The 16,247-nt window shown below is 44.9% G+C and overlaps 1 protein-coding gene across 1 annotated transcript; it reads right to left on the minus strand.

Annotated features, from left to right (window-relative positions):
• Nucleotides 1-13,898: 13,898 nt before the first annotated feature.
• On the minus strand, nt 13,899-15,915 carry LOC135973114 (myb/SANT-like DNA-binding domain-containing protein 2). The gene is made up of 2 exons (XM_065554738.1): nt 15,201-15,915; nt 13,899-14,273 (listed from the first exon to the last, which is right to left on the minus strand). The coding sequence occupies exons 1-2, from the start codon at nt 15,778-15,780 to the stop codon at nt 14,041-14,043; spliced, it is 813 nt and encodes a 270-aa protein (XP_065410810.1). The 5' UTR covers nt 15,781-15,915; the 3' UTR covers nt 13,899-14,040.
• Nucleotides 15,916-16,247: the final 332 nt, after the last annotated feature.

The raw sequence follows: 16,247 nt of genomic DNA on the forward strand, positions 1-16,247 counted from the left end.
CTCTGAAACAACTTCAGCTTTTTTTTGCTAGGGCTTGGAAACTCTTGAGAGAGAGAGCAAGAGGAAAGACACAGTAATTAGCACTTTTCAGCAACCGCCAGCTACTGGATACCAGTGCCAGGTGGTGGACATTTCTTGCCTTCTTAGCTACAGAGTAAAGTGAAGCCATCATAGCTTAACATGGTAGATACTATTTAAGGACATGATTTAAAAAATAATTATATGGGGGAAAATTTTAGCATAGATAAAGAGCTGGGGTGACAGGCTTTGGTTTTACAATGCAACTGGCAGAAATGTAGCAGTGTCTAGCCACTCCTCTGGGAAAATGGTCTTTCCCTCAGCAGTTATCCCTTGCTGTGGTCAGTAGGAGTGGGATTCGCAGTACACTCAGATGTGAGCCTCGGGAACAGTTTAAAATAGTTATTTTAGTACATGCATAAAGGCAGTAGGGCAAGAGCTGACAGTTAATGAGAGCTGAATGGGATATTGCTGCAGGCTGAAGAGGGGACAGGGGGTCAGTGAGTAGAATACAGGTTTGGGAACTGGGAGATCTGAGTTGTAAGTGGCTGTGGGGTTTGTTACAATACTTAAAGGCTTTATTATCATTTCACAAGATTCCACCCAAGAGATCATAGACTGTAGCAGAGAGAGAGAAATTTCAATATGTTTCCATATGAATATGTTTAAAACCCTGCCAGAGACATGCAAGGTACCTGATGTTTGTAAAAAGACATGCTCCTCTTAAGGAACTTCTGTGGTCATACTGTTTGAGTTGAAGCTGTCTGGGGTTAAACATTTGGAATGGGATATTATTCTTATTTGTAAAGGGTATTTTTAAAATGTTGCACCCACACATTTTGGGTGCACAAACATAGATTTAGTTAGACATTTAACTGCCTTTGTGCTTTAACTTTAGGATATTATGTACATTCATCTTTAACAAGCGCTGCATGAAGTTTAATAACTTACACTGGTTCACCACCCCAAGTGATCTGTTTGGTCTAGCTTGCTTTTTTATGAGGATGAAGCAATAAATCTAGCAAAATATCCATTTCCAGAACAAAAGCACAACGTGTGTAAAAATCTCCCGAATGAATAAGCTCGGACTTAACATTTCTTGCAAAGAAAACCGATCTTTTCCTAAAAAAGTGTTGCTGAAAAGTAATTGAAGCGCTTAAAAAAAAAAGAAGACAGCAAGCACTTGTGCACTTGTGAAGATGAAGAAAGGCAGCTTGGGGGGAGTAGCCACTCAATCCCTCTGGATTTTTTTCTTCTGCAAGCGTACATGGTAACAAGCTAATGTAGGATTTTGACTGACTGCACCAAAGCTCTTGGCATTCAGTGGCAAGATGGAATGAACTGATTAAACTGTCTAAAAAGTGAAGCAGCTGTGTGAAAGCTTATTCAGAGAGACTATAGCACCAAGGCTAATTGGCAGTTAAATTTATGTTGCTGTGTTGAATGAAAGTTTAAGAACTGAAATTTCCCAGCAGGTATTTCCCCCTGTTGGCCTTTTAATTAAAACTCTGGTCTGCACTGACTTGGCTATAGAAAATAAAGGCAAAACCTACTATTGAAGGGTGCTGTGGAGGACATGGGTTATTTTTGTTTCACAACAGCCGGGCTTCCACTTACATTGTGTAGCCATGGGAGATAATTTCTGGAAGAAATGAGGAAAGAACGGGGCTAGACGACAGGAAACCTGGGCCTCATTCCTAGCCTTGGCAAAGAATTCCTTTGCGTCCTTGACCAAGTGACATAGGCCAAATTTTTTTCAGACTTGAGTGGCTAATGTTAGGCATCTAAATCCACATTCGACAATTACATTGAGTGGCCTAGTTTTCCAGCTATGGATTTCACAGCTGCCAATGAAATCAAGTTTGAAAGAGTTGGCCTTAATTTCACAAGGAAATTTGGGCTTTAATAAAGAAGTCCCATGCACTCTAAGCACAACATAAGCCCCAAACATGGGGCTTTGAATTCTGATCTCCAGGCTTCATTTTCTTTTCATCTGTAAATGTAGATAATTATGCTTTACTAACATTTGTAAAAGATTCCCAGATGGAAGGTGATGCAAAAAAACATAACCTGTCTGTGGGTGTCAACACAAATCTGCAGGTAAAAGGAATGCCGGGGACAAACAGAAAATTCACTCTCTTGTAACAATAAACAAGAAACTCTGCTAGGATAAGGGAATGAGCATTCTCCCTAAAATGTTTATGTCTCGCCCTCTACCTCATAGTCAGGCTCTTGCTTAGAACTTTTCAAAGCCTTCCTCCTGCCTGGCTTCCGGCTGTAGATTTCAAAAAAGCATAGACATATCCTCACACAGGTCATACTAATGAACTACTGTTGCAGAAGACTGGTCATGAAGTGATGGGATTTAAACAACCACAACAAAGCATAGTAATTTAGGCCTAAATTCTCAAACACTGTCCTCCAGTGTTTCCACCCACCATGAACTGTATATAGTTTTACAAAATTAGGCTATGTCTACACTGGAGCTAAGTCAACGCAAGTTATGCCAACGATCATAAACCGCTACAATTACATCGCTTGTTCATGTTGACACAATGCTCCTTATGTTAGTGGAGTGCACCCACAGTTGGTGCTCTAGCATTGACAGTGGGGGCAGTGCACTGTGGGTAACTATCCCACTGTGCAACTCACCACCTTCTGCAGCTAGGAGTTGTGGGAAGGCAGAGTGGATCACAGTGCATGATGAGTGCAGGCTCAATGTCCTATGATGCAGTTTTTTCTGTCCCACCATTCCATGGGCTTCTGACTATGTTTTGCGCCATTTTTCAATGGCTCCTGTTTACTGTGTGTCCACCATCTCTGCCTGAAAGGATGGATCCCGCACTGGCCTCTACTGTTGGGGTCAGTGTTATGACCACAATGCAGCTGATCATGCAGTATATCATGAGCTCCAAATCTGAACGGGAATCCATGGTGCCTGCTCTGCTGTGTGCCATGGAAAGAAACACCAGATTACTTTTGACAGCTGAACATGGTGGACCATCGCTCTTGGGCTCGGGAAACAAGCACTGAGTGGTGGGATTACATTGTTATGCAGGTATGGGATGACGAGCAGTGGCTACAGCACTTCCAGAAGTGCAAAACCATATTTCTTCCTGGCATTGTGTGCAGAGCTCGCCCCGGCACAAGGACACTGGTGGAGAAGCACATGGCGATCACACTTTGGCAACTCCAGACCGCTACTGGTCAGTCTCAAATCAGTTTGGAGTCGGAAACTCCACCATTGGGGTTGCATTCGCACAAGTGTGCAGAGCCATTAATTGCATCCTGCTATGAAGGGCTGTGATTTTGGGACATGTGTGTGAAATAGTCGATGGCTTTGCGGCCGTGGGATTCCCTAACTGTGGCAGGGGATAAATGACACGCATATCCCAATTTTGGCCCCGGATCATCTTGCGAACTTTAGGCAGAGGATTTGGCAAGTACTTCCAGGAAAGTTTCCTAGCAATCTCTTTAGATTTCCATGAAATCTTGGTGTGTATTAACACTATATGTGTGTACAGTGAGACCCTGATCTCTCTAGGCACTACTAGAATACAAACAATAATAATATATTCAAAAATCACGACTCAGGACCCAAAAATCATGAGATTAAAATTTATGAGATTTTAAAATAACAATAATAAATTTGTGCTGCTTTCTAGTTGATGTCTGGTTTTTGGACCTTTTGAGGGTCACTCAGGTCACATTTTCAAGCTTTGCTCCACAACCACGAGGGCTAAAAATAACTTACACTTGTCTAAAGTGAAAGCTGAGATTCTCACCTAGTCACAGAAATAAAATAGCACACATGGCGAGAGTTGGCAACAGTATTGCAGCAACTGCCCCCTCCCAGCTCTTCACCTGATTGAGACTGCATGGCTTCTAATGCCATATCCATGTTACACAGGAGTGGTGCTCAAGGCTAGGAAGGCAAAGGGCATGCCTACCATGGTCCACTGCCTCTGAAGTCAGACTGAGAATTAAGACAGTGCTCTGACTGTTGGAGTTGTGTGTGTGCATGTGACTATGCAGCTACCCAGGCTTAGGAATGACCCTGACATTTTTTTCTTTTGTAATTCTTCCCCAAGTCTACCTTTATTTAAATGAGGGTTTGGGGCATTGTGAATAGCATGGTATGATGCATTTAATTCCATTTTCTCTCATAGTATACATCATGTACATTATTTACCCCTTATCTATCACAAATTATTCAGTAAAGCAATCATTTGGGTGTCAGAAAGCTTCCACTAAGTATGAACTATATAGATATATTTATTATTATTTTCTGTTTTTATGAGTTGAACTTTTATACTTTCTCTCGGTGGATTGTGTAATCAGTATTAGTTCTGTTTCATGTGGTAAGAAACAAACACAAGCTAATAGCAAAGGTGCACATTGTTGACAGGGTGTTGTGTGTTCAATGCTGTGTGTACTACAGTTCTTGTTTTTCTTGGTCACAAGAGATGACAATATTAAGGAAATTACTTTTGCTGCATTGTAGTTGTGTCTATGTGCACAGTTTCTGCTGGCATTCTTAGCACACTCCCATTTAAGCAGGCTAGATGTAGGGTAACCAGATAGCAAGTGTGAAAAATCGGGACATGGGTGTCTGTGTGTGTGTGTGGGGGGGTGGGGGTGGTAATTGGTGCCGATATAAGAAAACCCCCCGAATATCGGGACTGTCCCTATAAAATCGGGACATCAGGTCACCCTACCTAGATGACACAGTAGTACAAATACTGCTGGCTAATCTACATATACAGAACCAGTGGTGTATGTGTGTGGTGGTGGGGAGTTAGGGGACATATTCCCCATCTCCAACTTTTTTACTACTTCATTGATGTCTCTCTCAATGGGGATGTACTTCCAAAAATATCAGGCCACTTAATTTGGGTGCTGACTAGGGACTTAAGTGCATAACTTTAGGCACCCAAGTTTGAAAACATTGATTTCCCCTCTCAGTGCAGTTGCTGGTCTCCTGCTTTTTATCTCCCCTTCCTCCAAAATTAATAATGATATGGGGGTGCTTGCTCTCTCTATTTATAAGTATCAGGAAAATGAATGTATATATATATATATACCTGCGCAGGATCTACATTTGATTTTATGGCTTTCCCTACCATCCCACCCTACCCCTTTTTATGTCACTTGTCTTCCTAGATGCAAATGTCCTCAAAGCATAGCCTGTGTCTTGCTAAGTGTTTATACAAATCCTAGTACAATGGATCCCTGATTCTGATTAGGGTTGTGCCTCTGGCGTTACCGTAGTGTCAGTATTACATAAGAACACTAGCGCCACGTCAGTTGCACCCTGCAACAGAAAATTGCAAACGCAATAAGTGTTGCAACAGACCAAGTCCACAAGGAGGGAGACCAGGATTTTGAAAATATAGTTCACAATAGCTATAAAAATTGCCATGCTGGTGAAGGGTCGTCCTTATGCATGAGTACATTCAACGAGGCAAAAACAGGGCCAAATTCATCTCCCATACTAGTTCTGAGCTCAGGTTGTTAGTACGCACATAAACTTGTTAGTACGCACATAAACTTGTCTGTAGAGTTAATTTATTTTTCATAAACAGTGAATGGGTAGTGGAACACTGGACATGTGTTGGATCATGAAATTCTTTAACTCTGAAATTGTGCCAGTGGGTTGGGGAGGTGCAGAAGAGTTAGGGAAGGAGTCCCTAGTAGAAAGACCATTCTTGGACTCATGAAACCATGCAGAATTTTAAACACCAGGTGCTTGTTACATCTGTAAGTAATTGCTGTGCTGCTGAAAAACAAGATTGTTCCCTAGGGATGCAAGTGTTCTTTACTCTGAACCCTGGGAAAATAAATGGCTTCTTTCTCTAAAAAAACAAAAATGTCATTTAGAGCTCAGCAATCAGTCTTAAAAGGAGGTACTTGTTTGACACAGCTATAGAAGTGGCGTTCTCCTCAGGAAGGAGTTTGCATTGTTATTATCATAATTCCTGCAGGTCCAGCTGGCTGGCTGGCAGAATGCAGAGCAGCTTTAATCACAGTTTTAAACAAAAGTGGCAGAAATTTATGATAGGAACAACAGTGGTGTCAGCTGTGTTGGATGCTGTTACAAACTAACAATCAGCTGTCAGAGATGCAGACAAAATAAAAAGAAGCAGGCTCCTCTTAAAATGGTGAGGTAATGTTATAAAAATATGAAGAACACAATTAAATTTAATCAAACGTTTGCACTTATAAATGGCTGCCTCAGAGGCCTCCTGGGGCTTTGATAAACACGTGCATATTGTCAAGTGTGTGGGCAGGAAGATTAGATGGAGAGGTATTGTAATGATAAGGGAACGGAGAGAAAGGTACCTTCTCCTGCAGGCATACTCCCCAATTCTATAATATATAAATTATGTGCCTTGGCTGCTCGCTGTTACCTCTCTCCCTCGTACTTGTGCTGATGATAATCAAGGCTGCTCACTACTGCAGAAAGGAGAAAACCAGACAGAAACAGTGAGAAGTCCTCTAACATTTTGCTCTTATGAGTCAGGTCCTAAAAATAGCAGACCTCTGTGTAATTATGCAACATCAGCTGGTATTGAACAGCCTTCTTCAGTGTCACAAGCTGGTGGCAATGCGCTATTGCACCTTGTCCGCATTTTCTTATTGCTCCTGCTCACTCCATTGTCCTGATTCTGCTGGACTGGGACCAGCAGTAGCAGAGTTTCTTGTCAATCACTGACAGGAACAGCTGTCTCCTGAAGGGCAAGTTTCACATTGCAGAGTAGTTCAAGAGTTCACAGGGAAACTGACTGCAATTCCAATATAATATTTCTTCTTAAGTAAATAAGAATGTGTATCAATAGCAGGTCTGACTTGAAGTTTCTTTTCCTAAGTAAACAAGCAGATTGGCTTATACTGGATAAGCAATAACCATGTAATGTAAAAACACAGCAACTTTTGGAGGCCAGAAAACTAAAGGCAAGTGCAGAAAGAATTTTCAATGCACTGAAAGCATGCTGCTGGTGGGATGGAATTTAATACCTTGGTGTTTGTTACAGTCATTTGGAGGACTCCTTGAATCATCCACACATGTTTATTTTCAAAGTTTATGAATTGTCACAAACCCTTTCCCCCTCATGTTTTTCTTTTCACCTTGGTGTCCATATCTACTCCGTGCTGATTAGGCCTCAACTGGAGCACTGTGTCCAGTTCTGGGCACCACATTGCAGGAAAGATGTGGACAAATTGGAGAAAGTCTAGAGAAGATCAACAAAAATGATTAAAGGTCTAGAAAACATGACCTATGAGGGAAGATTGAAAAAATTGGTTTGTGTAGTCTGGAGAAGAGAAGATTGAGAGGGGACATGATAACAGTTTTCAAGTACATAAAAGGTTGTTACAAGGAGGAGGGAGAAAAATTGTTCTGCTTAACCTCCAAGGATAGGACAAGAAACTATGGGTTTAATTTGCAGCTAAGGCAGTTTAGGTTGGACATTAGAAAAAACTTCCTAACTGTCAGGATGAGTTAGCACTAGTATAAATTGCCCAGGGAGGTTGTGGAATCTCCATCATTGGAGATTTTTAAGAGCAGGTAGACAAACACTTGTCAGGGATGGCCTAGATAATACTTAGTCCTGCCATGAGTGCAGGGGACTAGAAGACCTCTCGATGTCCCTTCCGGGTCCATGATTCCATACCCTCAGATCTCCCCTGACATCGTGGGCCCATAGTCTCACCTCCCAACCTAAGACCAATAAACAGGCTATTCATTGCAGATGTACTCCTTTATTAGCAAATCCTGCCCTGTGCCAAGGCCAGGTATAGAGGCTTGAGGCAAGGGAACAATCCTGGAGCTGGAGAGAAGGAATCCTCTCCTGCAGGCTCCACAGAGCAGGAAGAGAACTGTCTACTACTGAACTCTTAAGGCTTCACTGACTTCCACACTGCTTGCTCCATCCAACCAAGGTGGAAAATGGCTGGTGGATCTGCACAGTCATGCGTCCGGTGGTCCGACCCATACTTCTTCACCTCACCCCCATTCCCAGTTCAGCAGTGCAGGAGGAGTCACAAGTTGAGTTCAACAGACAGACTCCCAGAATCCTCTTACCCCTTTCCCGAATTCTCCCTCCCCCGCCCACCCTCATGCGGCAGCACTACAGGGTATGTCTGCACTGCATCTGGGAGTGAGCATAAGGCCTGCATAGACATACTCGCGCTAGCGGGGCTCAAGCTAGCCTGCTAAAAATAGCAGCTTTGGCAGAGACTCAGACTAGCCCCCGATCTCAAACCCAGGTAGGCTTGAGAGCCTGATCTGCTGCCTCAACTGCAACAGCCACACTGCTATTTTTAGCAGCTAGCTCGAGCCCTGCTAGTGCAAGGCTCTCTACCTGGGCTGGGAAGCTCGCTCCCCGCTGCAGTGTAGACATTCCCCCAACACATCCTCCATAGCAGTGGTGTGGGCCTGGATTTGGAGCAGGGATTTCCTTTGTTCTCTGTTTGTACAACGCATAGCACTATGGGGACATAATAATAATAAACTATAATAACAGTGAGAACAAGCTGTAGGGAGATAATCGGATCAATTTAAAAAATGACCACACTTTTCACTGTTTCTGTATATTTTTTTAAATCGTAAAGTTAATACACAGAAAGCAGCCAGTGAAGTGGGCTGGCTCTCTGCTTCCACACGTGTTACTCTGGAGAGTGCAATATGTGGAAGCTGGCAAATATTGTCATTTCAATGAGAAAGAATCAATGCAGCAGAATAAAACTCCTTAGAAAATCATTTGCACCTCACTGCTGATGAAACAACTAAAGCTGTCTTAGTTCATGTCCCTCTGAGCTAGCAGGTCTGTACTTTTTCTGCCTCAGTCCTGTTAACTCCTTGTAGTGGCCAGTAGTCGTCCCTCCCTGTCAAGCTCAGAGGGAAGCCACTCTGTCTCACTCAATCACATAGCAGATAGTCAATTATTAGGCTGGGGCTCTGGCCCTCTAGGGGGGGCTGAGCACCACTCAGTCTATAGCCTGAACCTCCTGGTGGGTCAGGATGCTACAGAGCTCAGTAGCAGGGCTGGAGACTTGCAGCTGGCTAAAGATATCTGCTTCCTTCACCGATTCACTCCCAACTGAGCTGAAAGGCCCACCATGTCTTATACTTCCTGCCCCGCCCCTCTACTTCCAGTGTGTGTGTGGGGGTGGTGGCTTAGCTCCATCCACCAGCAGGAGTGTAGTGGTCCCTCCCCATCAAGTTCAGAGGCCACTCACTACGCTCCACAACTGAATCCTAGCATTGGGAGTTCAGAAATACATGCCCCTCAGCTTTTGATTTTGGTTAATTACCAATAATTCCATGCTTCCTAGCTCTGAATCTTTCATGCATCTTTTTTTCCCTCAGCATTTAAAGACTTCATCATTTATTTCTTCCTATTGGTAATACTGTTAAGTACACACACTTAACTGAGTTACAAGCAAATACATAGAATAATGACAGGGAGTTTATTTTTCACACTCTCTTCTGAGCAAACGGGACCCTTGAAACTGATATGCTGTTTTAATATAATGTCAATACATTCTCTTCTCCTTTCCTCTGTTGAGATGAGTTTGTGTATTACCTAGAAAATGGAGATTTGCCTAGCCCAAGACTGTGCCTGGAGATTAAAGTAACACTTCCATCAGACTAACAACAGGGGTTCACAGAACATCAAGAGAGGAGTGAAAAGTTAGTTCTCAAGTAAAATTAACAGAAAACTATTCTATGTGTAATATAATAGATACAAATGACTGTTACACAAAACAAATCTGGTGAAAAGTAGTTTGTAAAACCACTTGGGTAGGATGTATATTGGCCAAAACAGATTGGGCCAAATTCTTAGCTGGTGTAAACTAACGTAGCTCCATTAAAATCAGCGGAGCTATGCTGATTTACATCTGCTGAGTATGTGGCCCTTAACACTCAATTGTTTTTGTCCAGGGTATCTGTAAAGGAAGAGAAAATCAGGTTGCGTTCAGTACCACCAACATTTAAGTGGACTGAAGAGGCTGTGTTAAGATTTGCTTGGATTTCAAACTTTTATGTAAGATTGTTAAAGTAGAGTGGTCATGTGCCAAAGGCTTCAAGGCACAGTCAGTTTGGATTTTATAATCAGCATGCTACTGGCCAAGCCTTCAATGCAAATCTGAGTAAACTCAGAGAAGCCTTGCCTTTGACTGGCAGCTTTTTTCTGTTGCATATCTTTATTCTACTGCTCCCTCCAGGGCAGATGGAAAAGTACTCCTCCCTACCTTTTTGATGGCCACTCTCATCATTTCCACTACAGATCCAAATATAATAATGTCCATACTCAGCAAAACGTCTATGCTCACAAAGTCCTTCCGGCAGTATAAATAGCCATTTTCCTATTTACAGCTTATGGTCTCTGACAAAATCCAGTTACAAACATTAGGCTGCTCTTCAGTCAAGTATTGTGTAGATTAGGGATCCCATTGTAAGCAAGCCACTTCATGGCAATAAATGTTAGGAACATTTGCATTATAATCACTCTATCCTATTTTCTACAAAATTGCTTTTACGTATAGATCATTGCTTTGCTATACAGGAAACAAGACATAGAGCATGAATATTGACATTCATATTACCCATATACTTAGACATCATAAAGAAACTGTGGTTTTAAAAGGCTTTCAATAAAGACTGGCTGTGGAAAGGTTAAGTAGAGTGGGAACAAGCATCTTAGCAGTACCCTATGGTACTTCTGTTTCCTTGGAGACTCTCTTAGGGTATGTCTACACTACAAAATTAGGTCGAATTTATAGAAGCCGGTTTTATAGAAATCAGTTTTATACAGTCGATTGTGTGTGTCCCCACATAAAATGCTCTAAGTGCATTAAGTCGGCGGACCGCGTCCACAGTACCGAGGCTAGCTTCAACTTCCAGAGCGTTGCACTGTGGGTAGCTATCCCACCATTCCTGCAGTCTCCGCCGCCCATTGGAATTCTGCGTTGAGATCCCAATGCCTGATGATGCAAAAACAGTGTTGCGGGGGGTTCTGGGTACATGTCATCAGGCCCCTCCCCCTCCGTCAGAGCAATGGCAGACAATCGATTCGCGCCTTTTTACCTGGGTTACCTGTGGAGACAACATACCACGGCAAGCATGGAGCCCGCTCAGCTCAGCTCACCGTCACCATATGTCATCTGGGTGCCGGCAGACATGGTACTGCATTGCTACACAGCAGCAGCTAATTGCCTTTTGGCAGTAGACAGTGCAGTATGACTGGTAGCCTTCATCGGCGATCTGGGTGCTGGCAGACGTGGAGCTGCATTGCTATACAGCAGCAGTTCCTTGCCTTTTGGCAGTAGATGTTGTATTACGATTGATATCCGTCATTGTCATATTCCTCAGTGAGTTCGATCAGAGGCACCTGGGCAGACATGTTTTGTCTCCTGGAGACTTAGTCCTGCTGGCAGTCCTATTGAACCGTCTTGACGATGATGCTAGCAGTCGTAGTACACCATCTTCTGCCAAGCACCCAGAAGATGCCGATGGCTATCAAAACAACAAGGAGTCTGGTGGCACCTTAAAGACTAACAGATTTATTTGGGCATAAGCTTTCATGGGTAAAAACCTCACTTCTTCAGATGCATAGAGTGAAAGTTACAGATGCAGGCATTATACACTGACATATGGAGAGCAGGGAGTTACTTCGCAAGTGGAGAACCAGTGTTGACAGGGACAATTCAATCAGGGTGGATGTAGTCCACTCCCAATAATAGATGAGGAGGTGTCAGTTCCAGGAGAGGAAAAGTTGCTCCTGTAATGAGCCAGCCACTCCCAGTCCCTATTCAAGCCCAGATTAATGGTGTTAAATTTGCAAATGAATTTTAGTTCTGCTGTTTCTCTTTGAAGTCTGTTTCTGAAGATGGCTATCAATCATGCTGCCAGCTTAAGATGTAAAAAATAGATGGACCAGATTTGTTCTGTATTCATTTGCTTCCCCCTCCCTCCGTGAAATCAACTGCCTGCTAAACCCAGGGTTTTGAGTTCAATCTTTGGGGTGGCCATTCTGTGTGACAGTTGTTTGTGTATCTCCCTGATGCACAGCCACCTTTGTTGATTTTAATTCCTTGTACCTGTAAGCCATGTCGTCACTCGCCCCTCCCTCTGTCAGACAATAGTTTCGCGCCTTTTTTCAGCCCAGACGCCATAGCACTGGGATCATGGAGCCCGCTCAGATCACTGCAGCAATTACGAGCACTATGAACACCACGCGCATTGTCCTGGAGTATATGCAGAGCCAGAACATGCCAAAGCAAAACCAGGCGAGGAGGCGATTGCAGCGATTGCAGCGCGGCGACGAGAGTGATGAGGACATTGACATGGACATAGACCTCTCACAAAGTACAGGCCCCAGCAATGTGCAAATCATGGTGCTACTGGGGCAGGTTCATGCCGTGGAATGCCGATTCTGGGCCCGGGAAACAAGCACAGACTGGTGGGACCGCATCATGTTGCAGGTGTGGGACGATTCCCAGTGGTTGCGAAACTTTCGCATGCGTAAGGGCACTTTCATGGAACTTTGTGACTTGCTTTCCCCTGCCCTAAAGCGCCAGAATACCAGGATGAGAGCAGGCCTCACAGTTGAGAAGCGAGTGGCGATAGCCCTGTGGAAGCTTGCAATGCCAGACAGCTACTGGTCAGTCGGGAATCAATTTGGAATGGGCAAATCTACTGTGGGGGCTGCTGTGATCCAAATAGCCAACACAATCAAAGACCTGCTTATATCAAGGGTAGTGACTCTGGGAAACGTGCAGGTCATAGTGGATAGCTTTGCTGCAATGGGATTCCCAAACTGTGGTGGGGCGATAGACGGAACCCATGTCCCTATCTTGTCACCGGAGCACCAAGCCACCAAGTACATAAACCGCAAGGGGTACTTTTCAATGCTGCTGCAAGCCCTGGTGGATCACAAGGGACGTTTCACCACCATCAACGTGGGATGGCCAGGAAAGGTACATGATGCTCGCGTCTTCAGGAACTCTGGTCTGTTTCAAAAGCTTGAGGAAGGGACTTTCTTCCCGGACCAGAAAATAACCGTTGGGGATGTTGAAATGCCTACTGTTATCCTTGGGGACCCAGCCTACCCCTTAATGCCATGGCTCATGAAGCCGTACACAGGCAGCCTGGACAGTAGTCAGGACCTGTTCAACTACAGGCTGAGCAAGTGCTGAATGGTGGTGGAATGTGCATTTGGACATTTAAAAGCGCGCTGGCGCAGTTTACTGACTCGGATAGACCTCAGCGAAGCCAATATTCCAATTGTTATTGCTGCTTGCTGTGCGCTCCACAATATCTGTGAGAGTAAGGGGGAGACATTTATGGCGGGGTGGGAGGTTGAGGCAAATCGCCTGGCCGCTGATTACGCGCAGCCAGACACCAGGGCGGTTAGAAGAGTACAGCAGGGCGCGGTGCGCATCAGAGAAGCTTTGAAAACGAGTTTTGTGACTGGCCAGGCTACGGTGTGAGACTTCTGTTTGTTTCTCCTTGATGAACCCTCCGCCTCCCCCCCCCCGGTTCACTCTACTTCCCTGTAAACTAACCACCCTCCCCTCCCCCCTTCGAGTACCGCTTGCAGAGGCAATAAAGTCATTGTTACTTCACATTCATGCATTCTTTATTAATTCATCACACAACTAGGGGGATAATTGCCAAGGTAGCCCGGGATGGCTGGGGGAGGAGGGAAGGAAAAGGACACACTGCAGTTTAAAACTTTAAAACTTTAACACTTATTGAAGGCCAGCCTTCTGATGCTCGGGCAATCATCTGGGGTGGAGTGACTGGGTGGCCGGAGGCCCCACAGAACGCGTTCTTAGGCGTCGGGGTGAGGAGGCTATGGAACTTGGGGAGGAGGGCTGTTGGTTACACAGGGGCTGTAGCGGTGGTCTCTGCTCCTGCTGCCTTTCCTGCAGCTCAACCATACGCTGGAGCATATCAGTTTGATGCTCCAGCAGCTGGAGCATCAACTCTTGCCTTCTGTCTGCAAGCTGACATTATCTATCCTCTTCAGCCCGCCACTTGCTCTCTTCAGCCCGCGATTCAGCCCGCCACCTCTCCTCTCGTTCATATTGTGCTTTTTTGCACTCTGACATTGACTGCCTCCATGCATTCTGCTGTGCTCTGTCAGCGTGGGAGGACATCTGGAACTCCGAGAACATATCATCCCGAGTCCGCCGTTTTCTCCTTCTAATCTTCACTAGCCTCTGTGAAGGAGAAACATTTGCAGCTGGTGGAGGAGAAGGGAGAGGTGGTTAAAAAAGACACATTTTAGAGAACAATGGGTACACTCTTTCACGTTAAATTTTGCTGTTCACATTACACAGCACATGTGCTTTCGTTACAAGGTCACATTTTTCCTCTTATATTGAGGGCCTGCTGGTTTTGTGTGAGAGATCACTCACGCAGTGCCAGGCAACAGATTTCGGCTTGCAGGCAGCCATGGTAAGCCACAGTCTTTTGGCTTTTTTAACCTTCTTAACATGTGGGAATGGTTTCAAACAGTAGCGCCCTCATTTCCCATACCAAGCACCCATTGGGTTGGCCATTTAAAATGGGTTTGCAATGTAAAAGGAGGGGCTGCGGTTTCCGGGTTAACATGCAGCACAAACCCAACTACCCCCACACACACCCAATTCTCTGGGATGATCACTTCACCCCTCCCCTCTACCACGTGGCTAACAGCGGGGAACATTTCTGTTCAGCCGAGCAGGAATGGGCACCTCTGAATGTCCCCTTAATAAAATCACCCCATTTCAACCACAGGTGACTTTGAATGATATCACTCTCCTGAGGATAACAAAGGGAGATAAGGAATGGATGTTGTCTGCATGCCAGCAAACACTGGGACCATATGCTGCCATGCTTTGTTATGCAATGATTCCAGACTACGTGCTACTGGCCTGGCATAGTAAAGTGTCCTACCATGGTGGATGGGATAAGGCAGCCCTCCCCAGAAACCTTTTGCAAAGGCTTTGGGAGTACATGAAGGAGAGCTTTCTGGAGATGTCCCTGGAGGATTTCCACTCCATCCCCATACACGTTAACAGATTTTTCCAGTAGCTGTACTGGCCGCGATTGCCAGAGTAAATTAATCATTAATCATTAAACACGCCTGCTTTTAAACCATGTGTAATATTTACAAAGGTACTCTCACCAGAGGTCCCTTGTGTGCCCTCAGGGTCTGGGAGCATGCCTTGGGTGAGTTCGGGGGTTACTGGTTCCAGGTCCAGGGTGATAAACATATCCTGACTGTTGGGGAAACTGGTTTCTCTGCTTCCTTGCTGTGAGCTATCTTCATTGTCTTCATCATCATCTTCCTCGTACCCCGAACCCGCTTCCCTGTTGCGTGATTCTCCATTGATGGAGTCAAAGCACATGGTTGGGGTAGTGGTGGCTGCACCCCCTAGCATGGCATGCAGCTCCGCATAGAAGCGGCATGTTTGTGGCTGTGCCCCGGACCTTCCGTTTGCCTCTCTGGCTTTGTGGTAGGCTTGCCTTAGCTCCTTAATTTTCACGCGGCACTGCAGTGCGTCCCTGTTATGGCCGCTGTCCTTCATGGCCTTTGAGACTTTCTCTAATATTTTGCCATTTCGTTTACTGCTATGGAGTTCAGCTAGCACTGATTCATCTCCCCATATGCCAAGCAGATCCCGTACTTCCCGTTCTGTCCATGCTGGAGCTCTTTTGCGATCCTGGGACTCCATCATGGTTACCTGTGCTGATGAGCTCTGCATGGTCACCTGTGCTCTCCACGCTGGGCAAACAGGAAATGAAATTCAAAAGTTCGCGGGGCTTTTCCTGTCTACCTGGTCAGTGCATCTGAGTTGAGAGTGCTGTCCAGAGCGGTCACAATGAAGCACTGTGGGATAGCTCCCGGAGGCCAATAACGTCGAATTCTGTCCACACTACCCCAAATCCGACCCACAAAGGCCGATTTTAGCGCTAATCCCCTCGTCAGAGGTGGAGTAAAGAAACTGGTTTAAAGGGCCCTTTAAGTCAAAAAAAAGGGCTTCGTCGTGTGGACGTATCCAGGCTTAATTCGATTTAACGCTGCTAAATTCGACCTAAACTCGTAGTGTATACCGGGCCTTAGATCTGGAAACAAGTAAGAAAATATTACTGTTCACAATACAAGAACCAGAAGTTTCTTTTAACCCTCTCTTAGTGCACATTAGGTAGATGCAATGCAAGGGTGAATATG

Source organism: Chrysemys picta, chromosome 1 (assembly GCF_011386835.1).
Source record: "Chrysemys picta bellii isolate R12L10 chromosome 1, ASM1138683v2, whole genome shotgun sequence".
In the NCBI taxonomy this organism is placed as follows: domain Eukaryota; kingdom Metazoa; phylum Chordata; order Testudines; family Emydidae; genus Chrysemys; species Chrysemys picta.